The sequence below is a fragment of the Lynx rufus genome, unplaced genomic scaffold, assembly GCF_022079265.1.
Source record: "Lynx rufus isolate CCGP_SWC_20201006 ecotype Redwood Valley unplaced genomic scaffold, mLynRuf1.p SCAF_3, whole genome shotgun sequence".
Lineage (NCBI taxonomy): Eukaryota > Metazoa > Chordata > Mammalia > Carnivora > Felidae > Lynx > Lynx rufus.
This window is the reverse complement of record NW_025814845.1, coordinates 130,803,115-130,826,394: the sequence shown is the minus strand read 5'-3', so window position 1 is coordinate 130,826,394 and position 23,280 is coordinate 130,803,115. Positions and strand designations below refer to the sequence as shown.

The following is a 23,280-nucleotide window of genomic DNA, read 5'->3' as shown; positions in this document are numbered from 1 at the left end:
TCAGTCAATTCAGTGTCTGACTTTGGCTGAGGTCATGATCTCGCAATCCGTGAGTTCAAGCCCCATGTCAGGCTCTGTGCTGACGGCTCAGAGCCTGCAGCTTGCTTTGGATTCTGTGTCTCCCTTTCTTCTGCTCCTCCCCCACTCACTCACTCTCTCTCTCTCTCTCTCTCTCTCTAAAAAATAAAAATAAACATTAAAAAAATTAAATCCAATCCAATCCAATCCAATCCAATCCAATCCTGACTCTAAAATCCCCACTACAGATGAGGAAACCAAGGTTCCAGAAACCCACATGGTTTCTCCAGGATCACACAAGTAACAAAAGACAAGATTTGAATTCAGATCAGACACATACTTAACTGTTTGTAAATATTCCAATCTACTCAATAGATGTTGACATTTAATGTCTTTTTCCAATTTTCTCAGGAATAAGCCATAGAAAAATTATTGGATCTGGGGAAAAATTCTTCTCCTTAAATACCAACATGGCAAGAGTACCCTCCAAATGTAACAAGCTATTGTGATTACAGTGCTGTGTTTAATTCAACATTAAGTGACAACTGAATTAAAAATGAATATTAATTTCATCAAATAAGCATTAAAAGTAATGCTGACAATCTTGAGCCAGATTAACTCTGTTTTTATCCCCAGGGAGAATCTTGTGAACATTGAAATAAACTACAGTGACTTATACTATAAGATAACTCAGCAGCAAAAGGCAGTGAGTGTGTCTGAGTTACTTGGTAAGTGTTAATTTACTTGTTCTTCAATTTTTAAGACATTTTCTCTCAGGTTGCTTTTTTTTTTTCCTTTTGTACTTAAGGTTTTAGCTTCTCAGCAGAGAAGTGATAGTGCTAGTCTTTGTCTGTCATTTAAATCTGACACTTTCTCTCTCCCTAGACACACATCCAGTAAACCTCACACCGGGTTTCACCAAAAAAGGCTGACATTCATATTCTAACTCAGCATCTTGCTTTAATTTCAGACACCGGGCACTCCTCCCTGCCAAGCAACTGACTATTATAGAGTGTTTCAGCAATCCTGCTTCTGAGTAGATAAGCATCTCAGACATCCACACAGAACTCCACTCAGACTGGAGCAAAAAGAAGAGACTGAGTGAGTAGAATTTAATCTTTTTGTACTTCCAATTTATTATTTATTTATTTATCTATTATATAATTTATTGTCAAGTTAGCTAACATACAGTGTACATGGTGCACTCTTGGCTTCGGAAGTAGATTCCTGTGATTCACCACTCACTCAAAACACCAGTGCTCATCCCAACAAGTGCCTTCCTCAGTGCCCACCACCGATTGTCCTGCCCATCCCCCTGCCACGCCACTCTCTTCCATCCTTAGTTTGTTCTCTGTATTTAAAGTCTCTTATGGCTGGCTTCCCTGTTTGTAAGTGTATATTTTTTTCTTTCCCTTCCCCCATGATCTTCTGTGACATTTCTCAACTTTCACCTATGAGTGAAAACGTATATCTGTCTTTTGCTGACTGACTTATTTCACTTAGTGTAATACCCTCCAGTTCCGTCCACCTTGTTGCAAATAGCAAGATTTCATTCTTTTTCATTGCCAAGTAGTATTCCATTGTATATATGTACCACTTCTTCTTTATCCATTCATGAGGTGATGGACATTTGAGCTCCTTCCATAATTTGGCTATTGTTGATAGTGCTGCTATAAACATTGGGGTACATGTGCCGCCATGAATCAGCACTCAAGTAAAATTCAATCTTTAAGTTACAAGCATTGTCTGTTCATGTCCTTAACAAATTTAATTGCTGATTTTGTAGATCTTATTGCATATTTACAGGAAGTGATGTAGGAGACAGTAGAGAGTATCAATCAGGCAAAATAACGGCAATCACACATGGGCAGCTAAGACCCTAAATGGGGAGGAAATATACAAATTTCTCAAAGGTCTAGAGGCAACTTATATTTCACTACCAAACTGTACAAAAAATAGCATGATTCTAAGAATGGTCCAAGGCAATGAGAAAAAGATTAATAATGTAATCTATTTAAGAAGTCAGTGCTACAGGGGCACCTGAGTGGCTCAGTCAGTTAAGAGACTGACTTCAGCTCAGGTCATGATCTCGCAGTTCATGGTTATGAGCCCCGCATAAGACTCTGTGCTGACAGCTCAGAGCCTGGAACCTGCTTCAGATTCTGTGTCTTCTTCTCCCTCTACTCCTCCCTCACTCATTATTATTATTAAAATAATAAACATAAACATAAACAATTTTAATAAACATTTTAAAAAATAATTAAAAAAAAAGAAGTCAATGCTACAGTAGTCAAATTCAGAGACAAAAAGTTGGATGGTGGTTGCCAGGGGCTGGGGGGAATGGGAGACTGGAGAGATTTTTAAATGGGTAAAGGGTTTCAGTTGGGGGGATAAAAAAGTTCTGGAGACGGACGTTGGTGATGGCTGCACTACAGTGGGAATGTATGTAGTGCCACAGAACTACATGCTTAAAATCTATTAATATGGCAAATTTTGTGTCACATTTTACTACAACTAAGCACAATCAATAAAGACAAATATAGATTTTAAAAATTTCTTAAAGAGAAGGCAATACTGTGTTAACATATTTTAGTTAGATGAAATATTACAAGTGCTTAAAAAGAAATAGTTTGGACGCTAGAATTCACAAATTGCTTCACAAATTGTTTCTGGAAAACATCATCATTCAATTAGTCACCTGAATGTTACATTTCTGTTCATTTAGCACATGGAAATGAATTTGTAATTGTCTAGGATGTTTTATTGATTTGCCTCAATTTATTATCTTCCAAAATCTTTGAGTTATATTTTTGGAAACAGATTTTATAATTGCTTTCTCTCTCTCTCTCTCTCTCTCTCTCTCTCTCAAGTCATCAGTTGGTTAATTCTTTCTCTGTAACTCTCACCTTTTTGAGATGATTTACATAAATATTATTTTAAGATGTCATTAATTTCTATTACTTTATTTATACCAATCTTAACATAATACAACTAATTCATTTTCATATAGTATCAACTATGGTTAATCTATTAGCTTCAAATAATTTAAATTCTAGTAATGTTTGATGTGCCTTTTATAAAAGACACATTATTTATTTGATTTCATTATTGGCTTTATTACATCAGATGTTGGTGGCCAACTGGACCTATTTTGTGGGGCCAGCATGATTACAATTATAGAAATTATTGAATATATATTCACCAATTTCTACTGGATGTGCATTTTGTTCTTGCTGAAGATACCTCAAATGACCCAGGGGTCTCCTCCACCTCAGCATCATCTGAAGAAGAGAAATCACATAGAAGAACGCTAATGTTCACATAGGACAAAAGCTTTTGCTTTTCTCTTCATAATACCTTCAAATTTCTTCATGACTAATTCACTGTTATGTAATTTTATCTTATATTTTGGGAATTCAATAAAAGCCACTATAGGTATCTATCTCTTTATACATCTTTATCTTTGTCTATACTTATGTGTGTGTATGTATATATATATATATATATATACATACACACACACACACACACACACATACACATACACACACATGCATACACATACAGGGAGAGAGAGAGAGAAAAAAGAGAGAGAGAGCAGGCAGGTACTATTTTTTTTTCAACATTGAATTCCCAGCACCTACAACAGTAGAGATGGTGTAGTAGGCATTTCATAATTTTTTTTTAATGAATGAATGTATAATGTAAAAGGACATTCTATGTCCTTTATGTTCTTATGTCCTATCTAAAAATGCAAACTGGACCTGGTAAATAAACTGTATGTGAGGAGAAAAGATACTTTTTTATTCTGGAAATAATATGTGCAATCTGTGCTTTACAAAATTTCTGAAAATATTTATTTTCACTGAAATTCAACGTAATTTTATTTTACTTTGTCTGGAAAGTTATACTGTATAACTGTATAACTTTTGTAGGAGCAGGAATCTCTATGTATTTCCTATACAGGTGGATATTTAAATCTATTTAAAAATAAAGTTAAATTTATTTAACTTTATTGGTATATTGGTATATTGGGAGTACATAGTGTTTTGTCAGTTTCTCCACATATCTCCATGTGCTTATTTAATCAATCAACCTGCTTTCAGCCTCTCAGAATATTCAATCAATGGTGAATTATTCAGAAGTCTTGCCAAAAACATTTAAGAAATAATCAACAAGTCATAGAATTCTAACGCCAAACTCATTCTAGTGTTGCCAGGTCTCATTTCCTTTCCAGCCACATGAGAATAACATCTGAAAAGTTTTAAGGTGTTGTTTTCAAGTTTATTTATAAGCAAGTGCTTAGTGTTGTGGAGATAAGGCCAGTGCAATTAGGACTCAGTCGAATGAGGAATATGTTTATCTCATGACCTGGCCATCCCTATCATGACAAATACTTCAGAGAAATTCTCTCCCAGAGATGTGACAGGCTAGAAGCTGCTTCATCCTTATAGCTATCATTGGGGAGACCTACGGCAATGGTGTGGGTACATGCCATGCAAGACTAAGCAGCAGAGGGACCCTATGGATTAAATGTGATTCCCCCCAAATGCTGATATATTGATAAATCTTAAAAAATAAAGTGTTAAGTAAAGAAAAGTTTAAAATATAAGACACTCCTGGGGTACCTGGGTGGCTCAGTTGGTTATACATCTGACTTGATTTTGGCTCTGGTTGTGATCTCAAGGTTTGTGAGATCCAACCCTACGTCGGGCTGCACACTGACAGCATGGCGATTCTGGGATTCTCTCTCTCCCTCCCTCTCTGCCTTCCCCCAGTGTCTCTCTCTTTCTCTCAAAATAAATAAACTTAACATATATATATATATATATATATACATATAACATATATATTATAATTTATATAACATATATATAACATATATATATAAGACTCCAAAATTCTATAATGCAATAGTTTATGTAAATTGAATATGCATGCACACAGAGCAAGTATGTTATGTCTTTAAGAGAACACATATTTAAAAAGTAAACAAAAATATCACATTAAATATTTACATAAAAACACATCAGAAAGATTGCCTGTAGTGGAAAGGGGAATGAGAAGTGGAGAAATATATAAGGTAATAAAGAAACAAGAAATAAAATAAGAAATAAGAAATAAATAAGGTAAATAAACCAATAAACAGAAAATATAGGACTGATGATACTGCAGAGTGAAAAGTAACTCATTTCTCTGCCCTGTGGACCAAAATCTAGCATAAAATATTTGGCTGCAAAGCCATGAGTTTTTTTTGTTTATTTTTGGTTTGGTTTTGTTTTGTGACCGTTGTGAAAAATCATTTGTTGTGCTAATATTAGTGTGGCTGAATCTCAGGCTTACTGCAGGACAGCTTCTTACTTCTTGTATTGCAATTCTTTTCTCCTCTACTTATTCAAATTTGTTAAGTGAAACCAAGGAGATACTATTCTTACTCTTTTTTCAACACATTGAAAAAATATTTAACTGATTTGAATCCATCAGGAAAAACTCCACAAACATTATCCTCTGCCTAACATAAAATGAGAAAGTCACAAAATATAATTGAGATAACTCCTATGTTTTGGACTTGAGGAATCCTGAATTACAACAAATTTTAAGTATTTCACATGACCTTCACTAACTTATCTTCCGATATTCCTATGCTTTAAACATTACAAATATATACTGTTTAAAAGAAATTACATAAGGATTGTTGTAATAAAAGAAGCAACTGATTAAGAACAGAACTTCTCAGAATGTAAGCCTCACTTCCTGTAATTGAGACTTAAGCTCCGAGACCCTAGACCATAGAGTCAGTAAAGAGAATTGAGCAACACAAGCAGTATAAGGGGTAGCTTTTGGACCCCTAAATCAATAGGTCAGAATTACTTTGGGAAAACAATAGGTATTATGGATTTCATGAGATTTTGATGCCTAAGGGTTGTCATCTTACCCTTGGTTAAAAGTAGCAAAAGCTCTAAAACAGATTAAGCAGAGACCAATCTCATCCATAGACTTTGCCTGATATAGCTTTGACCTCTGGAAAAATGGCAAAATTGATTGAAATAAAGAAGATGAATGAAAGGGGAAATGATAGAAAAGAGGAGGCTGCTGTGTCTGTTAATCACTTTTGTAAAAGTTAAATTACTGATGAGGAAAGAGAAAGGAAAATGAAACACAAACAAGGTAAAATCGAGACTGATATATGAAACAAACATGCAAACAAAATGGGCCTCATTTCTGCTCAAAGTTCTTTTGGGAACTTGGAAACATAGTGTACTATGGAGGCTATTTTGTTTTAATGTTCATTTAGTTTTGAGAGAGAAAGAGAGAGCAAGTGAAGGGAGGGGCAGACAGAGGGGGACAGAGGATCTGACGGACTCCGCACTGACAGCAGAGTCAATGTGGGACTTGAAATCCCAAAACGTGAGACCGTGACCTGAGCCAAAGTGGGACGCTTAAGTGACTGAGCCACCCAGGTGCCCCATGAGGCTACTTATTTAGGACTTTATTACAAATGTACCATCTCAGTATTATACAGTAACAGGCCAGAGGACAGTTGGACCACTTGGCTGAAAAGTACCATCAATTGCAAATGAATCCTTGCTTTCTTCATTTCTTTGCTTAAATGATCAAGAGACAAATAATGGAATGGTAAACATCGTGGAATGGAGGAGACTATTCAGGATGAATATTAATTTTGGTTGGTTGCCATGTTCAGCATCCAAACAAAAATCAGAGAATTTTAAATACACAATCCCAAATGTTTTAAATGTAAATATAATTAAACATACAATTGCAGAATTTTAAATGTTACCTCTTTGGGAATTGATGAAGATGGAAATACAGAGTCTGTGCACCTACAGAAAAATGGAATAGTTCTGAAGCATTTGAAATATTGTGGGTGCAAAGAACTCTAGGCTTGTGACATGATAACCAGCAAACCCTCCAGTGATACAACCCTGAGGCCAATAATAGTGGATATCAATAAATGTTTGGGCCCTTTACATAGCCCTCCTATTGAAAGGGGACAAGGTCACATAGGAACTTGAAGCTATGTAAGGCAATATCCAGAAGTTGAAAGAACAACTTGGAGGTTGCATTGGTGCTGCAGTGGATGACATAAGCATTAATAAGAAATTGCACATTGGAGAGCAAAAAAGAAAAACAAAAACATTTTGTTGTGGCATTGCCTATACCTGATAGGAATGGAATGCACTTACCATAAAATAGAGGGCTTTGCCATTAATGGCTTGTAGCTTAAGTAAGTCAATTTAACCTTTTGCTCCATTTTGTCATAAGTGAGAACCTTTAGAATTACCCGATTTTCATCCACAGTCAATATTTTAACTTTAAAAAAAGCACAGATAATTTTGAAAATATTGTCAAATAGATGTGTGAAGATTATCGTCTCCCTGACAGAAGCCTAATATTGCATCTCAGCATAAAATAGTGGAAGTTTAGGGTTGCAAGTCACTGAATGCAGCAACTACAGATGATCCTCATAGGAGTCAATCATTGATCTGTTACCAGGCTTTAGTGGAGATAGAACCACATCAAATAATTCTAAGCCCCAATTTAGCTGCAACGTCAGAGACGCCATCCAGTAAAGACAGAACAATTCAGAAGGACTGTATGATAAAATGGAAATGGTCTTTACAGAAGCATGTTCAATGGCAGCTCTGAAGGAAGGGAAGGGTGGGAATATATTGCATCCAAGAACAGGTTGTAGTTGTGCATTTAGGGCCATGACAAAATCCCCAAAATGGGGAGCTCCTATTACTGAATGGCCCAAACATCATCATTTCCTCTCTGTTTAAACAAAACAAGCTTCTTGGTGTACTGATGGAAAATTCTTCACTGAAAGATGTAAGTCAGTTTATAAATGAGCCCTCATTCACCCTGTGAATGATAAATCTTTGGTTGAAGAAGGCACGGTAAGTCCACACAATGGACATAGTAGAAGACATTATACTTGGGGATACTGAAGCATGGGACTCCCACCACCAGAATAACATTTGGATGTTCATAGACAATTGGAATTTGTCAATAGCCTTGCTGTGTGTCCAATCAAATGAGCCTTCAGTTAGGACAATTAGGAGTATCTCTCTATGGAGAATGAAATTTTACAAATCTCTGTAAGAATTCTGAAGAAAAATCTAAATGGGTCATGTAGATGTCCATCTGGGAAAAGCCTAGTGGCTGATTCAAAAGGAATTTGGAATGCAAAGTCTGAGGCTTGTTCTGGCCCCTGAAGCTGGCTACTTGGTATATGAAATATAAGAATGCAGAGATGTTTAAACTATTCAATGATGGGTATAAAAGTGACATTCTTTTCTCCTGTATAAAACACTTCCCAGAATGCCAAGAGGAAAAGATTACAAGGCTTTGGGTAAGATTCTCAAGGACAATAGCTAGCAGATAGGTTAGGGGAACTCTTACCAGTGACCCCATGTGACTTCAAATAGGTTCTGACTGGAATAGGCATGATTACTACTTTGGGCTTTATTACCCTTTGACTGAAGTCAATCCCCTCAAAGATTTGGAACAACAGATTGTGTTTCTATTTGATTCTACCAACTGCATTTCACAGATCAAGGAGACATGTCATTGCTGCTAATGTAGCAAAATGAGCTAAGAAGCTTAACATCATATGGACTTAATATATCTCCTACCATCCTCAAACTGGAATCAAAAACCTTTATTAAACATGGAAAGAGTGTGATAGAGGTATGAAAGGCTGATCCGACTCATGGGTAAATTCAGATTTTATCTGAATATAAGGGATAGCGGAGGAGCACCTTTGCAAAGCATTCTTTGTAAACAATATGGGGATGAGAATGAATGTTGGAGGATGATGCAAGCACATACTATCTGACTTTCTCACCTCAAAAATATCTTTCTTATTCTACTGTGTCTAGCTGTACCAGGTCGAGGACTGCACTTGTATGTTCTGGAAGAGGGAAGAGCCACCATGCAAACAATCAATGCCATAATATCAATTTCTCTGAAAGTATAAATATTTCTAAGGGGAAAAATAGACTGAATGAAGATTCCACACTATGTGGCTCACCTGGGAGTAATTGGAAGTCCTGGCCCACTGCCTGTGTAGTGATAGTCCTCTAATCTTTCCCTTTCTAACAGCACACTTTATTGGGAATGGACAAAAGGAACACTAAGATTTCTGCTACTTGCCTGTGAGGGGTTGATGGCATGGCTGCATATGAAACTATAGCCTAGAGAGGTCAAGTCTCCAGGTGAAAAACAGATAGGCAGAAGCTGTGGAATATGGAAAAGGAGCACATAAATGACAAATAACCTTGGGAAAGAATACTGTCATTCTGTTCCATAGAGAGGGGCTCAGAACAAGAGACCTAGTACTCTTAATTCTTTCAGGTATGGTCATGGGTCATGATTCATGCTGATGTGCTTTTCCTCTGAGACAGAAAAATGACCTGAAGCCAAACTATAAAGTTGACCCAATAAAGCTATTTGAGGTATTTGAAGAAAAGATATTAATTGGCAGCCCTTGGTAAACTGCCTGCAAAATGAGCCAGTAGGAATCATCTTTTGGGTTTTGCTTTTCAAGCCATGTTTATCATATTCATACAGAGAAGACTCAGGCTAGAGGAATACATTTGTGGAAACCCTGTACAGTTTAAAATATGACATGTTTCTGGTAAGAGCACATATATATATCAGTGCTATTTCCTCTCCAAAATGCCATGAATCAACAAAGAACCTTCCCCATGGTACATCCAATTGCTCAGGAGGTAGATGTCAGATTGTTGGAGAGGAAAATGGTCAGAGCTTCAAAGTGATACCTGAAAACCTATGTTGTTGGAAATTTGCTTCTAGAATTTTGCTCCTCTTATCCCAGATGGAACCTGAAGTTTAGTGAGCAGTGGCCTCTGGTAACTGTTTTTGTAGCAGGGGATGCATTTTTATATAGAAAGAAATCTTTTGGGGACGGTTCGATAAATAACATAATATTAACTGAGATATGGTACGGAAAGATGATTTTTCATCTCTCCACTGCAGTTGTATGTTACAATAAAAGATTTAGAGTTTTAATTATGGATTGAAAGGTAAATGAAACTTGAGTAGACAATGATCCCAGGATGAGGCTGTATTTTCAGAAGTTAAGCCAAAATTCCCCCCTGATGTCATACTCATGGAGATTGAGTATTAAATGAATTTAAAATTTTCATGTTACCAAAACACAGTGTACCACTCAATTAAATATGAACTCTGTCAGTGACCATTTGGAGGTCCTCAATAAATTAGCACATTTCTCTAAGGCACTGGCAAAATTTCTGTCTCTGTTAAAAGTAAATTAAAATCTCCCTCAAGCTAGCCCCTTTAACTTCCTGAGCCTAAAAGGAGCTTTCCTACAACAAAATCCACTAAATCATTCTTGTTTTAAGAGACAGAGAGAAAAGAAAACTAATACATGATTATATGTACATATATATAAATAATATGGTATATATACATCTATACTAATACACGGTTAAGTTTCAGAAAGCTTATTGAAAAAAAAAGTTCAGAAAAGGTGAAGAGAAATAACTATTCACAGTTTTGGAGATATCTAAACAGAGTTGAATCCTGCAGATCAGATTGGTAGAACTTGGATAAACAGAGAGAAGGCAAGGTCTTCAGCATAGAAGCTTGAAACAAAACCTTACAGCTGCAGATTTGTACAGTGTGTTTGCAAAATATCAAGGAGATTAGTTTAGAGAGAGTGGAAAGGACATCAGGTTGAACTAGAAATCCTTTTGAATAAAAGAAGTGATTAGATTATAGGAATCCTTAAATTCTTCTCTAAGGTAATTGATCTTTGCCCTGCAGCAAATTGAGGAAGAGATACTATCGTTTCTTGAACGGAGTGGTTAGATTGTGGTTGCAGATCAAAAGGAAAAATAGGCTGTATGATACCAACAGAATATGGGAATGTCCATGCAATGCCAATAGTAATGTTGACAGATTCTATGCAAGTAGTAGGCAGATTAAATTTACACATTAATTAGGACCCAGAAATTTTACTATTGAAAACATAAATACATATTACATATAATATTTAATATTATGCAGTATGTTATGTATTCATATTATGTACATATCGTATCACATATATCATATATAAAAATCTCAAAAAGTAAATATATAAGTATTTCTTCCAAAAGTGTGTGTGTATATCTATCTCTCTCTCTATATATATATACATACATACATACAAGTGTGTGTCTGTTCATGTGTATAATCTCCCAAGGGAAGAATTCACACATAAAAACATGAAGAGAAATATACATACATTACAACGTTGGGAGTTGGGGATATTTTGGTAGTCTATTAGTAAAGAAATGTTATTTTGTGGACACTTATGTTGGTGACCCCCAATAGATCATGCCTCACAGTGGAAGAACAAATAAAGATTTCATATTTCAGTGTCATGACGATATTTGTTTTCAGTCAAGTTTGGCCACATAAATAATTTATGCCTGGAGAATGGTACTTTTCCATTATGGAAATATTATTTGATGTTAGTGATGTTAAAGTGTTGATACTTTTGTTGTTATTTAGCTTAACTTGTGCTTTAATAAAGAGCAACATTTTAGAAATGATTTTTAACAATTTGATGATTTTTGAGTGATTAAAATAATACAGTAGATAGTAATTGAAAAATCTATTTGAATTCAGTCATTAAAATGTAGACAAAGATATACAATCCCATATAAATAATGTGTAATTCCCAAATTACTGAGTGAGAACCAGGAGAAAGATTTGTTTTCTTTTCACTTAAAGTAGTTGCTGCTTATGGCAAACATCTAAAAAAAATTACCAGGGGAAAAAAGAAAAGTAAATGGGCAAACCCAGGTCATGACATTTAAAAATTTTGAGAAAAATATTGGGTGATTAAATTTCCGAAATAACTTAATAGATGCTTTAGTTCTAGAATGAAGGTCAGAATAATTTTTCTTCTTTTGACACAAAGAAAAGGTTGAAGACAACAAAATATTTTATATATACAAAATACTGATTGAAGTGCTAATTATTTAGCAAAATTGTTGGGATCTCATATTTTTGAAAGTTTTAGAAACTTGTTAAGACTTTGCCTTTTTGTTAAATATAGATTTACGATGCAATACAAATTTTATCTAATTTAAAATTCCTTTAAAACGACAGGGAAAATATAGCAACAAAAGTTGAGTAAACCTTTGAATCAGCACCATTGCAAGAGCTAAGCAGTGAGCGTTGTGAGATCTTCATTGAGCTTCAAGGATGAATTTTAACACTGAAAGCCAGCACCTTGACAGCAGTGAGCACAGGACCTGCTTGGCATTTCTCTTATTTCAAGCCCACAGATCGAGACATGTTGGCATCTTTTTCCACTTTTTTCTCTTACAACCGTATGAAAAAGCAAAATGTGTATATTATTAGGGAGTTACAGAAACAAGTAAACAAATAAGGCTGTTACTAGTTTTGGTTCTGTTTAAGGAAAAATAAAAAGTCAAGGAATATCCAGTTAAAGTTTCAAGATTTTAAAAACCAAATTTTTATATCTAAGTGTGAGTCAGTTTTCTTTAGGTACATATAATTACTGTTTTAAATCTGGCTAATATCATCTTCTAAATTCTCTAAGATACATGTACTCAAATATACACACAGTCACACACACTTGTGCCAGTGGGGAGAGTGGAAGGTATATATGGGGAAATCTAGGTTAATTTAAATGAATAAAATGGATTATAAAATACTTATGCTCTAATAATAGCATTTTACTGCAGTAGTCAAATTGAGTATATATATTGGAGCTATATGAAAATAAATCCATCATATAAATCTTTTGCTAATCAAGTCTTCTTTTGATGGCACCATTTAGAAGAAAATATGCATATACCCTTGAATGAATGATGAGATCTGTTCATATATATCAACAATATTTTATCTGATAGCAAGGATAATTGCTAACAATTTAAAATTTTTCCCTTAAAATAATAATAAATTGTCATCCTCCCTACTCCCCCAGCCCCTCCCCCTGCCCTCCGCTGAGATTAAAAGGAAATAGACAATTCCTCCAGGTGGTCAACAGAGAATTGGTGACACCAGAAGTTGGCAAAGAGACAAGATGGCAGAGATTCTGAGTGGTCTTTTGACTAATGCTGGATTGCTGTGATTGAGTATAATCAGTGAAATTCAGACACCTGAGAATAATAAACTTTAATGTTACATTTTTTTCTGTTTTTTTTTTGTTTGTTTGTTTTTTTTTTTTTTTGCAGCTATTCCCATCTGATCTCTTCCCTCATATCTTCAGTGAAGCTTTGTTCAAACTGCAGCTTGGTACTAACCATCCATGTGCATGTGTATGTGAAGAGAAGGCTGTTTCAATAAATAACTCCACAGTCAGCACAAAGAACAAACTGCTAAGTGGAAAACACAGATGCTTTAGAAACTGCGCAAATATCATTCTTCCTCCCCAGTAGATTCTCTAGTATTTGGAAGGACGTCATTTATTTTTAAAGTTTATTTATTCATTTTGAGAGAGGGAGGTGGGAGGAGGGGCAGAGAGAGAGGGGAGAGAGAGAATCCCAAGCAGAGTCCAACGTGGGGCTCGATCCCATGAATGAGAGATCATGACCTGAACCCAAACCAAGAGTCAGATGTTTAACCGACTGAGCCACCCAGGCGCCCCTGGAAGAAGGACATCGACAATCCTGAACTCTTGCCGTCTGGCAAAGCTCTAGCCTGGCTGCCGGGGATTTGAGTGGATGGAGATGCAGTCTTGGACATGCATTGTTTCATAGTCTATTTGATAAGAGAACAAGCCATCAAAATTTTATCAGACAGAAGAATGGCAGTGGATTATGCCCAGGTACAATGGAAGCACAGACCTAAACTAGGATGGGAAACCAGGGTCTCCTGTATTTCTGGCAGACCTTGTTAGAAGACTTGAGAAAGAAAGTCAGTAAAAGTTCTTTTAGTCAACAACTGCTACAAATAAAATGAAGTTGCTAGTCGATAAAGGTGAGGAGCATGAGAGTGAGGTTGGCCATGTTCGGAGGATTCCCTCCACATCCAAGGAGTCCGCACTCTTAGAAAATGCCTTAATGGAAAGGTACAGTAAATGACTTTCTATCCTTACTCTTATGGCCCATCAAAGCATACTATTGGAATTAAACAGTCCCACAACCTGAAAACTTGAGGCAAATCTGGTTTTCAGGCAGAGCATAAGCCTTTCATACTTAGAAGGCCTGATTGCTATCACGACATCTCTCCTACTACACATATGATCCTCTTGTTCTATCCTTATGATTGTTGCTTTGTGACCTACACTGAGTTTTATCACATGTTCTTTCTCTGGACCTGCTTTTGTCACCTGCCTGTGCCCCAGCCCTCCAAATCCTGCCTTTCAGTATTAGTCATAAGGTATAGGGCTAAAACCACCTGTCATATCTCCCCCACACTCCTTGCACACTTGTCCAACTAGAACTTTATCACCTGACAGATAATAATCTAATGTTAAAACTCTCATCAGAAGCTCACCCCTTGCCAACTGCTTTGCTTGCCTATAATATGTTAGGCATCAGAACATTCTGCTTAGAAGCGAAGATTCTGGCACCTAGTTGCCATGTATAATTATTAGCTCTCCCACTCACTCTCTGTTTGACTTTTGGCAGATTACCCAAACTTTATGTGCTCCATTTCCTTTTAAGTAAAATGGAGGTGGAGCTGTGTGAAGAAGAGGCAAGAACGACCCCGGATCGGTAAAACCGAGGGCCACTGCGTCCCCGCAACCAGCACCTACATCCCCCTGTCGCGACCACCATACCTAAGAGAGTCGTTGAAGGGGATGCTAGCAGAAGGAAAGCCAAGGTGAAGGATGAGCCACAGAAAAGGTCTGCAGGCTCTCTGTGCCTCCAAAGCCAGAGCCCAACCCTCAAAAGACCCCTGTGAAGAAAGGAGAGAAGGTACCCAAAGAGGAAAAGGGAAAAGCAAATACTGGTGAGGATAGGAACAACCCTGCGGAAAACAGAGATGCCCAAACAGACCAGGCACAGGGAGGTGAGGGTCCTGGAGACGCCAAGTGACGTGTGTGCATTTTTGACAACTGTTTACTCCTGGTGAAATACTATTTTTCACCAAGTTTTATAAAAATGCAGGATTTTCTTTTTCCTTCTTCCTTCCTTCCTTCCTTCCTTCCTTCCTTCCTTCCTTCCTTTCTTTCTCTCTCTCTCTTTTTTTTTTTTTTTTTGAACTATATTGGTAGTCTACAGAAAGCTTCATTTTGTTGGGGGAAAGGGCCCATGTCACTAATAGAATATTTCCGAAGCTGGATTGATACAGGGGTGAAACGCCTTTGCCTTATAGTTTTGAGAAACTTCCTCTTGGTTCCCAGGAGTGGGGGATTCCTTGATGTTGACACACATTAGCCACCTTGGCACAAACACTTGTGGTGTGGAAAAACTGAAATTCATTTTGTTACAGCAAATACTTGGTGCCCAGGAAGGGACAAGAAGCACTCACTCAGGAAATCAGAAAAGACTGTTTATTTCGTACCGCTGCTGGCCGGCAGAGTTACCTTCAAAGGCCTAGCCTCTGGCTCGGGTTTTACTGATCTGTTATTATATTTGCTTCCGGGTTGGGCAGGACTAGTATAGTCAAGCTTCCGGTTCCTGGCTGCTGGCTGATGTAAGAGGCAAGCAAGATGGCAGAAGCCAAAAGCATGCAAGGGGAGTGTCCAGCCTCAGACATCTGGCTGGTCCTTTTTACTTGCATTTACCAGCTTTCCTCCTCAATTTTTTATGACTTCTTTTCCCTTTCTGCCTTCACCATAGACTTGACTCCCTTAAACCCAAAGACCTGTTGGGACCTGAGCCCAGGAAGTGGTCCCCAGCACACCAGGCAATCTGGACTTTTCAGTGTCACCACGGAGATGGCATCTCTTAAAACCATTTCTTTTTTAGCTTGTGGATCTTGGTAATTCTGCCATTTTCATTTCACTTCCTGAAAGTCAGGACCCACTTGTGAACATGGGTTCTACCCATGTAAACAACATGTTACATGTGAAATGTCAACCTTCACTTTGATGTTCAGAACATCAAATGAAGACTTCAGTGGGTTTCATAGAGGCTTTCTGATTTTGGTAGTCCATTGAAGAAGGGAATTTGAAAGTTGTTGTGTACTGTTGTGTGTGTGTGTGTGTGTGTGTGTGTGTGTGTAAGCTTATTTATTTTGAGACAGACAGAGAGAATGTAAGTGAGAGAGTTGCAGAGAAAGAATCTCAAGCAGGCTCCATGCTGTCAGCATAGAGCCCATGTGGGGCTCGAACTCAAGAAACTGTGAGATCATAACCTGAGCCGAAATCAAGAATCAGATGCTTAACCGACTCAGCCACATAGACAACCCAAAAGTTGTTGTATACTGTTAGCGGTTGTCTCCCTATGTCCTGCCTGAAATACCATGATTGTTTATGAAAAGTATCTTTAATAAAGCTGGATACAGTTTGAACGTATAAAATAAAATAAAATAAAATAAAATTAAATTAAATTAAATTAAAGTTAAAATAAAAATAAAATAAAATAAAATAAAATAAAATAAAATAATAATAAGAGTATTTACCAATGGGTTGCTCTAAGGATTAAACACATGAAAATGTTCAAAACGGTGTTGGGCACATGAGGTACCCAGTGACTGTAGTATTGCTCCCCAAATGCCATTGGTAGTGTAGATTTTTTTGTGAGTTTGAGGGGCTTGCAGGGATTCTGATCACCTCTTTGTTCAACTTTTTCATGCCAAGTTCAAATAACTGTTACAGTGCAGTATAACATTTAAAGAAACGTATGCTGAAAGAATTTTGTAACTTTTATTACAGTTTTAACGCTATTTTTAAAAGAACTTTTAAAAGGGATTTACATGTTAACAAATGCAATGAGCTATATATAAACAGTTTTAAATCCTCAAAAGTTTATAAATCAGGAACACCTTTTTAGCACGAAAGAGGAGAGCATGAGCTCCGTATGATAGGCACATTTTTCTCCCACTGAAATCTGAAGAACTCCTACCTTTCAGGGGATTTTATTGAGCACAAGTGAAGTAAAAATTGCTCATGTGTCCACAGGTGTGCAAAACTGCTAGTAGTTATCTTTTGCATTATTCATTTTCAGTTAGTACTTTAATAATACTCCTGTCAGGTGTTAAAAATAGGCTCCGTTGACAGGGAAAGAGCAGCATTTAACAAGAATACAAATGAAGAGGAGAAATGGAATGTGGGTGGTAACTGAATGATAAACTAGATTTTTATAGTCTTTGTCAAAAGATAATAGGTGCTGCTTAGTACTTTATAATTGCTTCTTTCGCAAAACTTGCAAAAGAATTGTCAAGTGGAAATGCAAGGTTCCTTATAATCTTTATAATATTTTAACATTAAGTTGCTAATGTTAGCAACTTATGAAAAGGTCCAATTTCTCTTTCCTTAAATATTTTTCTAAGAATCTCTCAGATAGAACTCATTTTGCTTCATTACTCTTCTTATCACCATTTCTATTATGTTGTAGTACACAGAGTGTTTAAGTTTAAAAGAAAAGGCTCTATTCAAAACTGCATATTATAAATTAAAATAGGAAGTATAAGCATACATATACTTTTTTCTTTATCACATGACTACTTTCACTTTCAACTACTCGGCTACTTTTCTTGTTTTGTTCTTATATTTTTACATTTTTTATATTATTTATTTAGTTTGAGAGAGGGAGATCAGGGACAGGGCAGAGAGAGAAGGAGAGAGAGAATCCCAAGTAGGTTCCCCACTTTTAGTTTCCCCCCTACGTGGGGCTCAGACTCACCAACCATGAAATCGTATTCTTAGCCAAAATCAAGAGTCAGATGCTTAAATGACTGAGCCATCCAGGAGCCCCCTGTTTTGTTTTTATAAATAACAAGGTACGATTCAACGTGCTGGCAAGGAAGAAACAAAACAATCAAATATTTCATATGACTATTCACTTTTTATAGAAGATGCAGTCAGTATCCTGTGTAGCTAGACCTGAACTGTCTGATAATTGCCATCAGCTTTGAGTGACCATCGAGCATTTGAAAAGTGGCTGGTGTTTTTTATTTGTTTGTTTTAAAATTTTTTTTAATGTTTATTTGGTGGGGGGGAGGGGGTAGCAGAAAGAGAAGGAGACAAACATCGGGAGCAGGGTCCAGGCTCTGAGCGGTCAGCACAGAGCCCGAAGTGGGACTCAAACTCACAAACTGTAAGATCATGACCTGACCAAAGTCAGATGCTCAACCGACTGAGCCACCAAGGCACGCAGGGCTGGTGTTAAATTAACCAAATGAGGAGGTCATTAGACTGATGTGGCTCTAAGGCCATGTAAGTCTACATAAGCAACCTAAAATCTAAGCCTGAAAATGCCTCAGGGTTATGAAATTGAAACCCAAGGACAACCAATCACAAACAGCCATCTATACTTTAAACTATTAGCCATTCAAAATTTTCCTTACTTTGTTTCCACCTTTTTTTCTAGAAAAGTCTCTCCCTGATATCCCAGTCAGTGGAGTGCTCCTAACCACTCCCAGTATAGTACTGCCCACTTGGAATGGATTTTTGTTCAAATAAACTCTTTAAAAAAATTTTTTTTAAGTTTATTTATTTTGAGAGACAGGGAGGAGTAGAGAGAGGAGAGGGAGAGAATCCCAAGCAGGCTCTGCACCATCTTGAACTCACAAACTGTGAGATCATGACCTGAACTGAAATCAAGAGTCAGATGCCCAACAGCCTGAGCCACCCAGGTGCTGCTCAAATAGACTCTTAAGATATTTAACATATAAAATTTTAACACTAGTCTGAATTGAGATGTACTGCGAGTATAAAATACACACTGGATTTCAAAATCTCAGGAAGATATAAAGAATATAAAATGCTTCATTAATAATATTGTATATGGATTACATATTGAGATGATAATATTTTGTATATATTTGGTTACATAAAACATATTATTAAAATTGTTGCACCCTGTTTCTTTCTTCTTTTTGAAGTGTGGCTACCAGACATTTTTTCATTTAAAATTTCCCTATTTTAATGTGACTCAAATTTACATCTGATGTTATATTTCTTTTTGGCCATGTGGACAAAGACCACCCTTGCAATTTTCTAAACAAGCTTAAAAGATATGGTGCTTTGGATGCAGAAATAGTTCTACTAATGCATCAAGGAATTATAACCACCTTATTATTTTATATCCTGCTCTATATTTAAAATTGAGAATGTAAAATCATTAAACACACATGTTTCAAAACCATCATTGCACATACACATTGGCACCCTGCTTTTAAAATGCTTTGGACCCCGAGACACGTTTAACTCCCAGATCTTTCCTGCCTCGCAATCTCTAGGTTCCCGGCCCCTATCTCTAAGATACGAGGCTTTCCTGACAGAATCTAAATTTGGTTTCTACCTACTTCCTGAGACTGATATTTTCTTCAGCCCTGACATCACCTTGTCCCAGATTCCAGGATGCAAACTCCTTACTCCCTGGGAAACACTGTGACCCTTCCCACTGAGTGCCAAGTGCCCAGAAGCTGGCTCAGCCTGTGCCTTACACTGTAATGATTTTTACACAGAGATGAGCCAAATCCCTTTGATTCTGTTATTTGTCCTAATACATTTAAACTAAACTGCCAGATTTTCGTGTTGTGGTTGCCTAGAACTTTATGATTGTTTTATATTCGTGAATATATATAAATTATGTTGAAACTTATTCATATGGTGCACAAAACCACAAAAGGGAAAGTATTTATAAACTTTTTAAATTTATTTTTTTAAGTTGACAAAACCATTTTCTCTAGCTTTACTGAGGTACAAATGTTAAATTAAAATTGCATGTATTTGAGGCGTACAGGATGATGTTTTGATGTATGTATATATGTATACATTATGAAAAGATTGCCACAAGCTAATTAACATATCTATCACTTCTAATATTTACCTTTTGTGTGTATGTGTGTGCATATGTGTGTGACAGCCCTTAAGATCTTGGCAAATTTTAAGTATACAACACATTATTATTCTTAACAGTAGTCATGCTGTATATTAGGTCTCCAGAACTCATTCCTCTTAAGTTTGTACCTTTGACCAACATCCCTCCATTTCCTCCAAACCCTATCTCTTGTAATCACCATTTTACTCCCTGTTTCTATGACTTCAACTTTAGTAGATTCTATACATAAGTTGGATCATGCATTATTTGTCTTTCTGTGTCTGGCTTATTTCACTTATCATAATGCCCTTAATGTCCTCAAAATCTACCCACGTTGTCACAAATAGATTTCTCTCTGTCTCTCTGTCTTTTTAAGTTTATTTATTTATTCTGAAAGAGAGAGCACAAGTGGGGAAGAGGCAGAGAAAGAGAGAATCCCAAGCATGCTCTGCGCTGTTAGCTCAGGGCCCAAGGCAGGGCGTGAACTCATGAACTGTGAGATCATGACCTGATTCAAAGTTGGACGTTTTAAGGACTGAGCCACCCAGGTGCCCCAGGATTACTCTTCTTTGAGGGCTGAATAACATTCCATTTGTATGTATGTATCAATTTTCTTTATCCATTCATCCATTGATGGACACAGATTGTTTCCAAGTTTCAGTAATGAAGTTCTTTTTTTTTTAAGGGAAATGTTTCATAAGTTAATACAAAATGGGCAATAAATTTAACTAGTAACAATTTTAAACATTTTTATTTTATTTTATCTTATCTTACCTTATCTTATCTTATTTTATATATAGAGAGAGAGTGTAAGCAGGGGAGAGGGACAGAGGGAGACAGAGAATCCCAAGCAGGCTCCATGCTCAGTGCAGAGACTTATGTGGGGCTCGACCCCACGACCCTGGGATCATGACATGAGCTGAAATCAAGAGCCAAACGCTTAACAAATTGAGCCACCCAGGTGCCCCTAGTACTAATTTTAAAAACCTTACAGGTAATATTGACACTTGCTGTCTTTAATTTTAAGATGCAATTTTCTATTCAAAATGATTACTGCTTAAAATAGAGGTACATTTTCTCCCCTTATTTTAGAGAATCAAAATTAAAAAAAAACTTTATTAAAGAATTTAAACTTAGGTATCATAATTAGGTAAATAATATAAGGTCAATTTTTAATAGAAACACATACATTAATACTTTCATACACTAATCAGGATCTAGGCATTCTGATTTTAGCTTGCAGCCAAAAGTCCTCATCAACTCTTTGCCTTGGATTTGTTCATTTCTTAGAAGTTACTTTAAAATGGCTCAGTTGATCTACTCAATGTTCATTAACTGTTAAGAGAGTACATTTAGTACAGATTATCTAAGTATTTCCAAAAGGGCCACACCAAAGTCATAGCATCACTCCACTGGAATTTTTACTGAAGAAATGATGGAATTTTAGAGTAAGCATTAACTTTAGGTATCTTTTTCAACTCCTTTTTTAAAGATTAGGAAACTAAATCCTAAGAAGTTAAATGATGTGTTAAAACCACAGGGCTAAACTCATGAGAACTGGATTCAGATTCTTCACTTTCTGTCCAGTGTTTTTTGCTTTCGTTTGGTTTTTAAAATCTACCCTACACTATTTCCTCTCTCCAATATAGTAGAAGTAGCAAGGAGGTATCATTTAAATACACTTTTAATACAATAGAAGAGGTTTTCTAATTTTCTCCTGGTAAATAAATAGTACTTGCTTATTTGTATTTAATAGGTTTTAACATGAGACAAATACAGCTTAGTTTGTCTATAATTCTTCTGTACAAAATTATAGCTTCTGTCACAATTGCCTGTTTTAATAAATTTAAACAGCTTCCTACAGAATTGGTAGGAAATACATGGGTGAAATTTTGAAACAAGATGTGTGTGAATACGTTTCATGCTACACAAACGGTTATAATGAGATAGAAATAGTTATTTTGATGACATTCCTTTGAACCTAGGGGAGGATGGATGAGTGGAAGGGAGGCATTCAAGGTTGCACATAAGAAGTGACAGTCGGGAGCCAAGGTGGTGAACTGTACTTCCAAGAGGTACCGTACAGTGTCCCTCCCAATTCTTTATCAGACTTAGATTCTAAATAGCATTCTCTGCTGCCCTCTAGAGCTTTTAAGAGTCATTAGTGAGGACAGCAAAAAGAGAAACTTACTTAGGGGTAAGCAGGTAAGTGACTTTTCCCCTTTAAGAATTCTGCGCCCATTTACAATGTGGGTTTTTGTTTGTATTTTTTTTTTTTTTTTTTTTTTTTGCACACCGCCAAGCAGTTCTCATGAAACCAGCTGGGTGTCTTAAAATTCAACTCATCTCCGCCACTATCTACTAGGAGACAGCATCAAATTCCACAGGTTAAGGGCTCAGTCCTACAAGACTGTCCCCCACTTTAGAGGATAATTGCAAGTCTAGATTGTCACCTGTGTTTATGACCAACTGGCTATAGATCCAAGTTTCCTACAATCTCCTATTTGGGTTTTATTGATTTCCTAGAACAGCATGCAAACTCAGAGAAATATTTTCCTTACTAAATTACCAGTTTATTATAAAAGATATAACTCAGGAACAGTCAAATGGAATAGAGCAAGGTGGGTGAAGGTGAAGGATGGAGCCCCCAAGTCCTCTCCCATGGCATCACTCACCCTTTATGTCCTCATGTTCACCAACCCTGTCCTTTTGAGCTTTTATGGAGGTTTCATTACATAGGCATGATTGATTAAATCATTGGCCATTTGGCAATTCTTTTCAGCTTCCTGTCCTTTTACCCTCCCTGGAGTTTGGAGCTCAGATGTGGGACTGAAAGTTCCAACCCTCCAATCAATGGTTGGCTCCACTGGCACCAGCCTCCCTCCTTAGGTGTGATTTAAAAGTCACCTCATAGGGGCGCCTGGGTGTCTCAGTCAGTTGAGCATCTGACTTCGGCTCAGGGCATGATCTCACAATTCGTGAGTTCAAGCCCCACGTCGGAGCCCTGTGCTGACAGCTCAGAGCCTGAAGCCTGCTTCGGATTCTGTGTCTCCCTCCCTCTGCCCCTTCCCCACTCATGCTTTCTCTCTCTGTCTCTCAAAAATGAATAAACGTTAAAAAAATTTTTTTAAATAAATAAATAAAATAAATAAATAAAAGTCACCTCATTGAAGTAAAAAAGACACCTTTGTCCTCTCATCACTCAGGAAATTCCAAGAGTTTTAGTTCTTTTTTTAAATGTTTATTTATCTATTTCTGAGAGAGAGAGAGAGAGAGAGAGAGAGGGAGAGAGAGC

At 36.7% G+C, this 23,280-nt stretch overlaps 1 protein-coding gene and 1 pseudogene across 1 annotated transcript in view; both read left to right on the top strand.

The window, feature by feature from the left end:
• The window catches only part of ASIC5 (acid sensing ion channel subunit family member 5), a 29,121-nt gene extending 25,789 nt beyond the window's left edge, over window positions 1-3,332 (top strand). Inside the window, 2 exon segments of the mRNA XM_047092291.1 lie at window positions 655-746; window positions 3,145-3,332. Of these exon segments, the coding sequence (XP_046948247.1) occupies window positions 655-746; window positions 3,145-3,332 (280 nt within the window).
• Window positions 3,333-14,003: 10,671 nt separating this feature from the next.
• LOC124521160 (non-histone chromosomal protein HMG-17-like) lies at window positions 14,004-15,089 on the top strand (annotated as a pseudogene).
• Window positions 15,090-23,280: the final 8,191 nt, after the last annotated feature.